We start from the raw sequence: 14,363 nt of genomic DNA, 5'->3' as shown, positions 1-14,363 counted from the left end.
TGAGGTCAGGGCTTTGTGATGGCCACTCCAATACCTTGACTTTGTTGTCCGTAAGCCATTTTGCCACAACTTTGGAAGTATTGTCCATTTGGAAGACCCATTTGCGACCAAGCTTTAACTTCCTGACTGATGTCTTGAGATGTTGCTTCAATATATACACATAATTTTCTTGCCTCATGATGCCATCTATTTTGTGAAGTGCACCAGTCCCTCCTGCAGCAAAGCACCCCCACAACATGATGCTGCCACCCCCGTACTTCATGGTTGGGATGGTGTTCTTCGGCTTGCAAGCCTCCCCCCTTTTTCCTCCAAACATAACGATGGTCATTATGGCCAAAAAGTTATATTTTTGTTTCATCTGACCAGAGGACATTTCTCCAAAAAGTACGATCTTTGTCCCCATGTGCAGTTGCAAACCGTAGTCTGGCTTTTTTATGGCTGTTTTGGAGCAGTGGCTTCTTCCTTGCTGTGCGGCCTTTCAGGTTATGTCGATATAGGACTCATTTTTACTGTGGATATACTAGATACTTTAGTACCTGTTTTCTCCAGCATCTTCACAAGGTCCATTGCTGTTGTTCTGGGATTGATTTGCACTTTTCGCACCAAAGTACATTTATCTCTAGGAGACAGAACGCGTCTCCTTCCTGAGGGGTATGACGGCTGCGTGGTCCCATGGTGTTTATACTTGCGTCCTATTGTTTGTACAGATGAACGTAGTACCTTTAGGCGTTTGGAAATTGCTCCCAAGGAAGAACCAGACTTGTGGAGGTCTACAATTTGTTTCTGAGGTCTTGGCTGATTTCTTTTGATTTCCCCATGATGTCAAGTAAAGAGGCACTGAGTTTGAAGGTAGGCCTTGAAATACATCCACAGGTACCCCTCCAATTGACTCAAAGATATTAATTAGCTTATTATCAGCTTCTAGCATGACATAATTTTCTGGAATTTTCCAAGCTGTTTAAAGGCACATTCAACTTAGTGTATGTTAACTTCTGACGCACTAGAATTGTGATACAGTGAATTATAAGTGAAATAATGTCTGTAAACAATTGATGGAAAAATTACTTGTGTCATGCACAAAGTAGATGTCCTAACCGACTTGCCAAAACTATAGTTTGTTAACAAGAAATGTGTGGAGTGGTTGAAAAACAAGTTTTAATGACTCCAACATACATGTATGTAAACTTCTGACTTCAACTGTACATCTGTTGTACAGAAACCATAAAAAACTGGGCCTCAGGATCTCGTCACGGTATTGTTATGCATTCAAATCGCCATCGGTAAAATGCAATTGTATTCATTGTCCGTAGCTATGCCTGCCCATACCATAACCCCACCACCACCACCACCACCACGGGGCACTCTGTTCACAACGTTGACGTCAGCAAATCGCTCGCCCACACGACTCCATACACGCGGTTGTGAAGCCGGTTCGACGTATTGCCAAATTCTCTAAAACGACGGAGGCGGCTTATGGTAGAGAAATGAACATTACATTATCTGGCAACATCTCTGATGGACATTCCTGCAGTCAGCATGTCAATTGTATTCTCCCTCAAAATTTGAGACATCTGTGGTATTGTTTGTGACAAAATTGCACATTTTAGAGTGGCCTTTTATTGTCCCCAGCACAAGGTGAACATGTGTAATGATCATGCTGTTTAATCAGCTTCTTGATATGCCACACCTGTCAGGCTGATGGATTATCTTGGCAAAGGAGAAATGCTCACTAAACAGGGATGTAAACACATTTGTGCCCAACATTTTAGAGAAACAAGCTTTTTGTACATATGGAACATTTCTGGGATATTTTATTCCAACTCTTGAAACATGAGACCAACACTTTACATGTTGCGTTTTTATATTTGTGTTCAGTAGAAATAAAGAACAAAGACACATCTACAAAAGATGGGGAGATGTTGAACTATCAACCCTGGTGTGGAAGGCCAGCAGGAGACCCTGTGCTCTTTAGTCCACCCTACCTTGGTGGTGTGGAAGGGTAGCAGGAGACCCTGTGCTCTTTAGTCCACCCTACCTTGGTGGTGTGGAAGGGTAGCAGGAGACCCTGTGCCCTTTAGTCCACCCTACCTTGGTGGTGTGGAAGGGTAGCAGGAGACCCTGTGCTCTTTAGTCCACCCTACCTTGGTGGTGTGGAAGGCCAGCAGGAGACCCTGTGCTCTGTAGTCCACCCTACCTTGGTGGTGTGGAAGGGTAGCAGGAGACCCTGTGCTCTGTAGTCCACCCTACCTTGGTGGTGTGGAAGGCCAGCAGGAGACCCTGTGCTCTGTAGTCCACCCTACCTTGGTGGTGTGGAAGGGTAGCAGGAGACCCTGTGCCCTTTAGTCCACCCTACCTTGGTGGTGTGGAAGGGTAGCAGGAGACCCTGTGCTCTTTAGTCCACCCTACCTTGGTGGTGTGGAAGGGTAACAGGAGACCCTGTGCCCTTTAGTCCACCCTACCTTGGTGGTGTGGAAGGGTAGCAGGAGACCCTGTGCTCTTTAGTCCACCCTACCTTGGTGGTGTGGAAGGCCAGCAGGAGAGTCCGTCCGTTGGTGAGGAAGATCTCTACAGCGTTGTCTCTGAGCTGCCACCACCTCTTATGGACCTCCTTAATCTCCTCATAGGTCCAGGAGAATGACGCTGCCTCCGTCTCCCCGTGGACACTCTGTCACAACACACACAGTGAGCAACAACATCACTATCTCTGTTCTAAATGCACAGGTGTAGAGAGAGGGTTACCTGGTTGTCATGGGCGTCAGCTGCGTTATCCTCCACAAAGTACATCCCAGACTTCCCTGTGAGGGGTCAAAAGGTCACTGTGTGAGTAAGAGTACACACCAGGAAATAGAGCCTTAGGCAGCCTGAATGGGACCTTGTCCAGAACAAACTCACTGGACAATAAAGCTAGGAGGTGGTGTGTGTGTGGTCCCTTACCCAGCAGCAGCTCCCCAGAGGTCTCTCTAGAGGGAGCAACACTGATGCAGCGTCTGGTGAATCTGATTGGTTCGCTGGTGGCCTTGTCTTTCACCGTGGAGGAGAAGGAGGAGTGGGTCTTATCCTCAAACAGGAAGGACAGTGGAGCCCGCGCTGCTGGGTCTGAAAGGTCAGACAGACAGAGAGGGTCAGACAGGCAGGGTCAGACAGGCAGATAGACAGGGGCAGACAGGCAGGGGCAGACAGACAGGGTCAGACAGACAGGGTCAGACAGGCAGATAGACAGACAGACATGGTCGGTCAGACAGGCAGATAGACAGACAGACATGGTCGGTCAGACAGGCAGAGTCAGACGGGATCAGCCGGTCGGGATCAGCCAGACGGGAGCAGGCAGACGGGAGCAGGCAGACGGGAGCAGGCAGACGGGAGCAGGCAGACGGGATCGATAGGCTGGATTCATAGCGGGTTTCCAGATAGTGCTCTCAAAAGCGAAAATGAAGGAAAACATGAAAAGCTCTTTTTTTGCAGCTGTTAGGATGTCATCCCTAGTGGTGCTGAAGATCAGACTTATTATATTTTAAAATGTACGTCTGGCTTGCGTCGGTCTTTGAGCAGGTACTTGTTGGGGATGGTGAGGGTTAGGGGTTATGGGTGAGGGTTATGGGTTACAGGTGAGGGTTAGGGGTTATGGGTTATGGGTTAGGGGTGAGGGTTAGGGGTTACGGGTGAGGGTTATGGGTTAGGGTCACAGTACCGTCTGGCTTGCGTCGGTCTTTGAGCAGGTACTTGTTGGGGATGGTGAGGGTTAGGGGTGAGGGTTAGGGGTTACGGGTGAGGGTTATGGGTTACGGGTGAGGGGTGAGGGGTTAGGGGTTACGGGTGAGGGGTTAGGGGTGAGGGGTTACGGGTGAGGGTTATGGGTTACGGGTGAGGGGTGAGGGGTTATGGGTTAGGGGTGAGGGTTAGGGGTTACGGGTGAGGGTTATGGGTTACGGGTTATGGGTGAGGGTTAGGGGTGAGGGGTTAGGGGTGAGGGGTTAGGGGTGAGGGTTATGGGTTACGGGTAAAGGGTTATGGATGAGGGTTATGGGTGAGGGGTTAGGGGTGAGGGGTTACGGGTGAGGGTTATGGGTTACGGGTAAAGGGTTATGGATGAGGGTTATGGGTTAGGGGTGAGGGTTAGGGTCACAGTACCGTCTGGCTTGCGTCTTTGAGCAGGTACTTGTTGGGGATGGTGAGGGTTAGGGGTTAGGGGTGAGGGTTAGGGGTTACGGGTGAGGGTTATGGGTGAGGGTTATGGGTTAGGGGTTATGGGTTAGGGGTGAGGGTTAGGGGTTCCGGGTGAGGGTTAGGGGTGAGGGTTATGGGTGAGGGTTAGGGGTGAGGGTTAGGGTCACAGTACCGTCTGGCTTGCGTCGGTCTTTGAGCAGGTACTTGTTGGGGATGGTGAGGGTTAGGGGTCAGGGGTGAGGGGTTACGGGTGAGGGTTATGGGTTAGGGGTGAGGGGTTATGGGTTAGGGGTGAGGGTTAGGGGTTAGGGGTGAGGGTTAGGGGTGAGGGTCACAGGACCGTCTGGCTTGCGTCGGTCTTTGAGCAGGTAGTTGTTGGGGATGGTGAGGGTTAGGGGTGAGGGTTATGGGTTAGGGGTTACGGGTGAGGGTTATGGGTGAGGGTCACAGTACCGTCTGGCTTGCGTCGGTCTTTGAGCAGGTACTTGTTGGGGATGGTGAGGGTTAGGGGTTATGGGTGAGGGTTATGGGTTAGGGGTTACAGGTGAGGGTTAGGGGTTAGGGTTATGGGTTATGGGTTAGGGGTGAGGGTTAGGGGTTACGGGTGAGGGTTATGGGTTAGGGTCACAGTACCGTCTGGCTTGCGTCGGTCTTTGAGCAGGTACTTGTTGGGGATGGTGAGGGTTAGGGGTGAGGGTTAGGGGTTACGGGTGAGGGTTATGGGTTACGGGTGAGGGTTAGGGGTGAGGGGTTACGGGTGAGGGGTTAGGGGTTACGGGTGAGGGTTATGGGTTACGGGTGAGGGTTAGGGGTGAGGGGTTATGGGTTAGGGGTGAGGGGTTACGGGTGAGGGTTATGGGTTACGGGTTATGGGTGAGGGTTAGGGGTGAGGGGTTAGGGGTTACTGGTGAGGGGTTAGGGGTGAGGGGTTACGGGTGAGGGTTATGGGTGAGGGTTATGGGTTAGGGTTAGGGGTGAGGGTTAGGGTCACAGTACCGTCTGGCTTGCGTCTTTGAGCAGGTACTTGTTGGGGATGGTGAGGGTTAGGGGTTAGGGGTGAGGGTTAGGGGTTACGGGTGAGGGTTATGGGTGAGGGTTAGGGGTTACGGGTGAGGGTTAGGGGTTACGGGTGAGGGTTAGGGGTGAGGGGTTATGGGTTAGGGGTGAGGGTTAGGGGTTCCGGGTGAGGGTTAGGGGTGAGGGTTATGGGTTAGGGGTGAGGGTTAGGGGTGAGGGTTAGGGTCACAGTACCGTCTGGCTTGCGTCGGTCTTTGAGCAGGTACTTGTTGGGGATGGTGAGGGTTAGGGGTTAGGGGTGAGGGGTTACGGGTGAGGGTTATGGGTTAGGGGTGAGGGGTTATGGGTTAGGGGTGAGGGTTACAGTACCGTCTGGCTTGCGTCGGTCTTTGAGCAGGTACTTGTTGGGGATGGTGAGGGTTAGGGGTGAGGGTTATGGGTTAGGGGTTACGGGTGAGGGTTATGGGTGAGGGTCACAGTACCGTCTGGCTTGCGTCGGTCTTTGAGCAGGTACTTGTTGGGGATGGTGAGGGTTAGGGGTTCGGGGTGAGGGTTAGGGGTGAGGGTTAGGGGTGAGGGTTATGGGTTAGGGTTATGGGTTAGGGTCACAGTACCGTCTGGCTTGCGTCGGTCTTTGAGCAGGTACTTGTTGGGGATGGTGAGGGTTAGGGGTTAGGGGTGAGGGTTAGGGGTGAGGGTTAGGGGTGAGGGTTATGGGTTAGGGTTATGGGTTAGGGTCACAGTACCGTCTGGCTTGCGTCGGTCTTTGAGCAGGTACTTGTTGGGGATGGTGAGGGTTAGGGGTTAGGGGTGAGGGTTAGGGGTGAGGGTTAGGGGTTAGGGTTATGGGTTAGGGTCACAGTACCGTCTGGCTTGCGTCGGTCTTTGAGCAGGTACTTGTTGGGGATGGTGAGGTAACACCTCTGCAGCCGTCTTCTCTCCCTGTTGGGTCCCTCTGTAGGGTCTAGCTGCCAGGAGGTCGGGTACGACGTCTGGTCATACCACACAGCACTGAAATACACAGGAAATAGTATTAGCAACAAGTCTGGTCATACCACACAGCACTGAAATACACAGGAAATAGTATTAGCAACAAGTCATTATATTATAAAGTGGTTCCCAACATTATAAACTGGTTACCAACATTATCAGAACAGATAACAAGTCATTATATTATAAACTGGTTCCCAACATTATTAGAACAGTAAACAAGTAATTCTATTATAAACTGGTCACCAACATTATAAACTGGTTACCAACATTATTAGAACAGTAAACAAGTCATTATATTATAAACTGGTTACCAACATTATAAACTGGTTACCAACATTATAAACTGGTGACCAACATTATAAACTGGTTACCAACATTATTAGAACAGTAAACAAGTCATTCTATTATAAACTGGTTCCCAACATTATAAACTGGTTACCAACATTATAAACTGGTGACCAACATTATAAACTGGTTACCAACATTATTAGAACAGTAAACAAGTCATTCTATTATAAACTGGTTCCCAACATTATAAACTGGTTACCAACATTATAAACTGGTTACCAACATTATTAGAACAGTAAACAAGTCATTCTATTATAAACTGGTTCCCAACATTATAAACTGGTTACCAACATTATAAACTGGTTACCAACATTATAAACTGGTTACCAACATTATAAACTGGTTCACAACATTATAAACTGGTTACCAACATTATAAACTGATTACCAACATTATAAACTGGTTCCCAACATTATAAACTGGTTACCAACATTATAAACTGATTACCAACATTATAAACTGATTACCAACATTATAAACTGATTACCAACATTATAAACTGATTACCAACATTATAAACTGGTTCCCAACATTATAAACTGGTTACCAACATTATAAACTGATTACCAACATTATTAACTGGTTACCAACATTATAAACTGGTTACCAACATTATTAGAACAGTAAACAAGTCATTCATAGCATATTGTTACATGATAGTCATTTTTTTATGGTCTTTTGAGCCGGATAGGAATAATTGTGCATGGTTCTTAATCTCCCCTATTCTGCATCAAAGGGGAATAATGGATATTGCTGTGTTTAACTCTATGTGGGAGACTCCCAGTACTCACCAGTGTGAGTTGTTCAGTGTAACCCCCCTCCTCCCCAGTACTCACCGGTCGTGTGTGAGTTGTTCAGTGTAACCCCCCTCCTCCCCAGTACTCACCGGTCGTGTGTGAGTTGTTCAGTGTAACCCCCCCCCAGTACTCGCCGGTCGTGTGTGAGTTGTTCAGTGTAACCCCCCCCCCAGTACTCGCCGGTCGTGTGTGAGTTGTTCAGTGTAACCCCCCTCCCCCAGTACTCACCAGTTCTGTGTGAGTTGTTCAGTGTAACTCCCCTCCCCCAGTACTCACCGGTCCTGTGTGAGTTGTTCAGTGTAACTCCCCCCCTCCCCCAGTACTCACCAGTCCTGTGTGAGTTGTTCAGTGTAACTCCCCCCCTCCCCCAGTACTCACCAGTCCTGTGTGAGTTGTTCAGTGTAACTCCCCCCCTCCCCCAGTACTCACCAGTCCTGTGTGAGTTGTTCAGTGTAACTCCCCCCCTCCCCCAGTACTCACCAGTCCTGTGTGAGTTGTTCAGTGTAACTCCCCCCCTCCCCCAGTACTCACCAGTCCTGTGTGAGTTGTTCAGTGTAACTCCCCCCCTCCCCCAGTACTCACCAGTCCTGTGTGAGTTGTTCAGTGTAACTCCCCTCCCCCAGTACTCACCAGTCCTGTGTGAGTTGTTCAGTGTAACTCCCCCCCTCCCCCAGTACTCACCAGTCCTGTGTGAGTTGTTCAGTGTAACCCCCCTCCCCCAGTACTCACCGGTCCTGTGTGAGTTGTTCAGTGTAACCCCCCCCCCCAGTACTCACCAGTCCTGTGTGAGTTGTTCAGTGTAACTCCCCTCCCCCAGTACTCACCAGTCCTGTGTGAGTTGTTCAGTGTAACTCCCCCCCTCCCCCAGTACTCACCAGTCCTGTGTGAGTTGTTCAGTGTAACTCCCCCCCTCCCCCAGTACTCACCAGTCCTGTGTGAGTTGTTCAGTGTAACTCCCCTCCCCCAGTACTCACCAGTCCTGTGTGAGTTGTTCAGTGTAACTCCCCCCCCTCCCCCAGTACTCACCAGTCCTGTGTGAGTTGTTCAGTGTAACTCCCCCCCCTCCCCCAGTACTCACCAGTCCTGTGTGAGTTGTTCAGTGTAACTCCCCCCCTCCCCCAGTACTCACCAGTCCTGTGTGAGTTGTTCAGTGTAACTCCCCCCCTCCCCCAGTACTCACCAGTCCTGTGTGAGTTGTTCAGTGTAACTCCCCCCCTCCCCCAGTACTCACCAGTCCTGTGTGAGTTGTTCAGTGTAACTCCCCTCCCCCAGTACTCACCGGTCCTGTGTGAGTTGTTCAGTGTAACTCCCCCCCTCCCCCAGTACTCACCAGTCCTGTGTGAGTTGTTCTGTGTAACTCCCCTCCCCCAGTACTCACCAGTCCTGTGTGAGTTGTTCAGTGTAACTCCCCCCCCTCCCCCAGTACTCACCAGTCCTGTGTGAGTTGTTCAGTGTAACTCCCCCCCTCCCCCAGTACTCACCAGTCCTGTGTGAGTTGTTCAGTGTAACTCCCCTCCCCCAGTACTCACCAGTCCTGTGTGAGTTGTTCAGTGTAACTCCCCCCCCTCCCCCAGTACTCACCAGTCCTGTGTGAGTTGTTCAGTGTAACTCCCCCCCTCCCCCAGTACTCACCGGTCGTGTGTGAGTTGCTGCACCAGTTCCTGCCAGTGTCTTGAGGCGCTGAGGTCTATCTTGTAGAGTCCTCTGATGTGCTGGATCACCTTCTTCCTCTCCATACCCTGTCTCAGAGACACATTCTGGGTGATGTCGGCTGCGATCTTAGAGATGTCCTTGGACTTGCCGTCCAGACGCTGGATCAGACTGAAGAAAGGAGAGAGACGGACAATAGATTGGTTTAAAACATTGTCAGCTGGAATCCTTGCCTCTGTTCTTGGTTTCTGAATTCCTCTCAAAGTACATCGGAGCTGAGGATCTATTCCGATGTCCCTCCCTCTGACCTCCTCCTCCAATGAGCTTTGAGAGAAATGGAGGGAACAAGTATGGGGAAAGTAAGGATTTGACTGGGAGTAAGACACGGCTCTGGAGTCTAATGAACCAATCATGCTTCACCTTTTCTGTGTGTTGGATATTTTCTTCTCCCAGGCCAGTTTACTGCTCTTCTCGTCCGCCTCGTATTTCAGCTGTTCCTGTGAGATGAAACAGGACATGAATGAGACTGTGAGATGAAACAGGACATGAATGAAACTGTGAGATGAAACAGGACATGGCTGGGACCTGTACGATGAAACATGGACAGGGCTGGGACCTGTGAGATGAAACAGGACATGGACAGGGCTGGGACCTGTGAGATGAAACAGGACATGGACAGGGCTGGGACCTGTACGATGAAACAGGACATGGCTGGGACCTGTACGATGAAACATGGACAGGGCTGGGACCTGTGAGATGAAACATGGACAGGGCTGGGACCTGTGAGATGAAACAGGACATGGACAGGGCTGGGACCTGTACGATGAAACAGGACATGGCTGGGACCTGTACGATGAAACATGGACAGGGCTGGGACCTGTGAGATGAAACAGGACATGGACAGGGCTGGGACCTGTACGATGAAACATGGACAGGGCTGGGACCTGTACGATGAAACATGGACAGGGCTGGGACCTGTACGATGAAACATGGACAGGGCTGGGACCTGTGAGATGAAACATGGACAGGGCTGGGACCTGTGAGATGAAACATGGACAGGGCTGGGACCTGTGAGATGAAACATGGACAGGGCTGGGACCTGTGAGATGAAACATGGACAGGGCTGGGACCTGTACGGTGAAACATGGACAGGGCTGGGACCTGTACGATGAAACATGGACAGGGCTGGGACCTGTGAGATGAAACATGGACAGGGCTGGGACCTGTACGATGAAACATGGACAGGGCTGGGACCTGTACGATGAAACATGGACAGGGCTGGGACCTGTACGATGAAACATGTACAGGGCTGGGACTAACCCAGAACTCATCAAGACAGTTGCAGTTCCAGAGTTGATCCCTAACTGTTGGCCAGAATGGTCAGCGATGTTATGGGGTAAAGTCAGAGATGTTATAGGGTTAGGGTAAGGTCAGATGTTATAGGGTTAGGGTAAAGTCAGAGATGTTATAGGGTTAGGGTAAGGTCAGATGTTATAGGGTAAGGTCAGATGTTATAGGGTTAGGGTAAGGTCAGAGATGTTATAGGGTTAGGGTAAGGTCAGATGTTATAGGGTAAGGTCAGATGTTATAGGGTTAGGGTAAGGTCAGAGATGTTATAGGGTTAGGGTAAGGTCAGAGATGTTATAGGGTTAGGGTAAGGTCAGAGATGTTATAGGGTTAGGGTAAGGTCAGAGATGTTATAGGGTTAGGGTAAGGTCAGCGATGTTATGGGGTAAAGTCAGAGATGTTATAGGGTTAGGGTAAGGTCAGATGTTATAGGGTTAGGGTAAGGTCAGAGATGTTATAGGGTTAGGGTAAGGTCAGAGATGTTATAGGGTTAGGGTAAGGTCAGATGTTATAGGGTTAGGGTAAAGTCAGAGATGTTATAGGGTTAGGGTAAGGTCAGATGTTATAGGGTTAGGGTAAAGTCAGAGATGTTATAGGGTTAGGGTAAGGTCAGATGTTATAGGGTTAGGGTAAGGTCAGAGATGTTATAGGGTTAGGGTAAAGTCAGAGATGTTATAGGGTTAGGGTAAGGTCAGATGTTATAGGGTTAGGGTAAAGTCAGAGATGTTATAGGGTTAGGGTAAGGTCAGAGATGTTATAGGGTTAGGGTAAAGTCAGAGATGTTATAGGGTTAGGGTAAGGTCAGATGTTACAGGGTTAGGGTAAGGTCAGAGATGTTATAGGGTTAGGGTAAAGTCAGAGATGTTATAGGGTTAGGGTAAGGTCAGAGATGTTATAGGGTTAGGGTAAGGTCAGATGTTACAGGGTAAGGTCAGAGATGTTATAGGGTTAGGGTAAAGTCAGAGATGTTATAGGGTTAGGGTAAGGTCAGATGTTATAGGGTTAGGGTAAGGTCAGAGATGTTATAGGGTTAGGGTAAAGTCAGAGATGTTATAGGGTTAGGGTAAGGTCAGAGATGTTATAGGGTTAGGGTAAGGTCAGAGATGTTACAGGGTTAGGGTAAGGTCAGAGATGTTATAGGGTTAGGGTAAAGTCAGAGATGTTATAGGGTTAGGGTAAAGTCAGAGATGTTATAGGGTTAGGGTAAGGTCAGAGATGTTATAGGGTTAGGGTAAAGTCAGAGATGTTATAGGGTTAGGGTAAGGTCAGAGATGTTACAGGGTTAGGGTAAGGTCAGAGATGTTACAGGGTTAGGGTAAGGTCAGAGATGTTATAGGGTTAGGGTAAAGTCAGAGATGTTATAGGGTTAGGGTAAAGTCAGAGATGTTATAGGGTTAGGGTAAGGTCAGAGATGTTATAGGGTTAGGTCAGAGATGTTACAGGGTTAGGGTAAGGTCAGATATGTTACAGGGTTAGGGTAAGGTCAGAGATGTTATAGGGTTAGGGTAAGGTCAGAGATGTTATAGGGTTAGGGTAAGGTCAGAGATGTTATAGGGTTAGGGTAAGGTCAGAGATGTTATAGGGTAAGGTCAGAGATGTTATAGGGTTAGGGTAAGGTCAGAGATGTTATAGGGTTAGGGTAAAGTCAGAGATGTTATAGGGTTAGGGTAAGGTCAGAGATGTTATAGGGTTAGGGTAAGGTCAGAGATGTTACAGGGTTAGGGTAAGGTCAGATATGTTACAGGGTTAGGGTAAGGTCAGATGTTATAGGGTTAGGGTAAAGTCAGAGATGTTATAGGGTAAGGTCAGAGATGTTATAGGGTTAGGGTAAAGTCAGAGATGTTATAGGGTTAGGGCAAGGTCAGAGATGTTATAGGGCTAGGGTAAGGTCAGAGATGTTACAGGGTTAGGGTAAGGTCAGATATGTTACAGGGTTAGGGTAAGGTCAGAGATGTTATAGGGTTAGGGTAAAGTCAGATATGTTATAGGGTAAGGTCAGAGATGTTATAGGGTTAGGGTAAGGTCAGAGATGTTATAGGGTAAGGTCAGAGATGTTATAGGGTTAGGGTAAGGTCAGAGATGTTATAGGGTTAGGGTAAGGTCAGAGATGTTACAGTGTTAGGGTAAGGTCAGAGATGTTATAGGGTTAGGGTAAGGTCAGAGATGTTACAGGGTTAGGGTAAGGTCAGAAATGTTATAGGGTTAGGGTAAGGTCAGATGTTATAGGGTTAGGGTAAAGTCAGAGATGTTATAGGGTAAGGTCAGAGATGTTATAGGGTTAGGGTAAAGTCAGAGATGTTATAGGGTTAGGGTAAAGTCAGAGATGTTATAGGGTAAGGTCAGAGATGTTATGGGGTTAGGGTAAAGTCAGCGATGTCATAGGGTTAGGGTAAGGTCAGATGTAATAGGGTTAGGGTAAGGTCAGAGATGTTACAGGGTAAGGTCAGAGATGTTATAGGGTTAGGGTAAGGTCAGAGATGTTATTGGGTTAGGGTAAAGTCAGAGATGTTACAGGGTTAGGGTAAGGTCAGAGATGTTATTGGGTTAGGGTAAAGTCAGAGATGTTATAGGGTTAGGTCAGAGATGTTACAGGGTTAGGGTAAGGTCAGATGTTATAGGGTTATGGTAAGGTCAGAGATGTTATAGGGTTAGGGTAAGGTCAGAGATGTTATAGGGTTAGGGTAAGGTCAGAGATGTTATAGGGTTAGGGTAAAGTCAGATGTTATAGGGTTAGGGTAAAGTCAGAGATGTTATTGGGTTAGGGTAAAGTCAGAGATGTTATAGGGTTAGGGTAAAGTCAGATGTTATAGGGTTAGGGTAAGGTCAGATGTTATAGGGTTAGGGTAAGGTCAGAGATGTTATAGGGTTAGGTCAGAGATGTTACAGGGTTAGGGTAAGGTCAGATGTTATAGGGTTAAGGTAAGGTCAGATGTTATAGGGTTAGGGTAAGGTCAGAGATGTTATAGGGTTAGGGTAAGGTCAGAGATGTTATAGGGTTAGGGTAAAGTCAGAGATGTTATAGGGTAGGGTAAGGTCAGAGATGTTATAGGGTTAGGTCAGAGATGTTATAGGGTTAGGGTAAAGTCAGAGATGTTATAGGGTAGGGTAAGGTCAGAGATGTTATAGGGTTAGGTCAGAGATGTTATAGAGTTAGGGTAAGGTCAGAGATGTTATAGGGTTAGGGTAAGGTCAGAGATGTTATAGGGTTAGGGTAAGGTCAGAGATGTTATAGGGTTAGGGTAAGGTCAGAGATGTTATAGGGTTAGGGTAAGGTCAGAGATGTTATAGGGTTAGGGTAAGGTCAGAGATGTTATAGGGTTAGGGTAAGGTCAGAGATGTTATAGGGTTAGGGTAAGGTCAGAGATGTTATAGGGTTAGGGTAAAGTCAGAGATGTTATAGGGTAGGGTAAGGTCAGAGATGTTATAGGGTTAGGGTAAGGTCAGAGATGTTATAGGGTTAGGGTAAAGTCAGAGATGTTATAGGGTTAGGGTAAAGTCAGATATGTTACAGGGTTAGGGTAAGGTCAGAGATGTTATAGGGTTCTTTGGAGCGTTCCACAGGGATACTGGCCCATGTTGACACAAACACTTCCCTCAGTTGTGTCCAGTTGGCTGGATGTCCTTTGAGTGGTGGACCATTATTGAACCACACAGGAAACCGTTGAACCCTAATCCATGATTGAACCACACAGGAAACCGTTGAACCCTAATCCATTATTGAACCACACAGGAAACCGTTGAACCCTAATCCATTCTTGATACACACAGGAAACCGTTGAACCCTAATCCATTCTTGATACACACAGGAAACCGTTGAACCCTAATCTATTCTTGATACACACAGGAAACCGTTGAACCCTAATCTATTCTTGATACACACAGGAAACCGTTGAACCCTAACCCAACTCAATATATAGGAAGACATTCCTAATGTTTTGTAAACTCAGTGTAGGTCCATTATAATTTATATGTACTTTTTATCCAATTTTAGACTTTCTAGAGTGGCCTGGGGTGTTCTGTTAAACATAAAAGCAACAATTGCATTTT

The 14,363-nt window shown here is 47.9% G+C and overlaps 1 protein-coding gene across 1 annotated transcript in view; it reads right to left on the bottom strand.

Annotated features, from left to right (window-relative positions):
* Window positions 1-14,363, bottom strand: part of LOC139367856 (lysosomal trafficking regulator) — a 231,284-nt gene that overhangs the window by 49,087 nt on the left and 167,834 nt on the right. Inside the window, exons 43-48 of the mRNA XM_071106189.1 lie at window positions 9,390-9,466; window positions 8,952-9,140; window positions 6,047-6,192; window positions 2,935-3,096; window positions 2,740-2,795; window positions 2,513-2,665 (exon numbers count right to left, since the gene is read on the bottom strand). Of these exons, the coding sequence (XP_070962290.1) occupies window positions 2,513-2,665; window positions 2,740-2,795; window positions 2,935-3,096; window positions 6,047-6,192; window positions 8,952-9,140; window positions 9,390-9,466 (783 nt within the window). The remainder of the gene's footprint in view (window positions 1-2,512; window positions 2,666-2,739; window positions 2,796-2,934; window positions 3,097-6,046; window positions 6,193-8,951; window positions 9,141-9,389; window positions 9,467-14,363) is intronic.

This window comes from Oncorhynchus clarkii, chromosome 16 (assembly GCF_045791955.1).
Source record: "Oncorhynchus clarkii lewisi isolate Uvic-CL-2024 chromosome 16, UVic_Ocla_1.0, whole genome shotgun sequence".
In the NCBI taxonomy this organism is placed as follows: Eukaryota; Metazoa; Chordata; class Actinopteri; order Salmoniformes; family Salmonidae; genus Oncorhynchus; species Oncorhynchus clarkii.
This window is presented reverse-complemented; position numbering and strand designations above follow the sequence as displayed.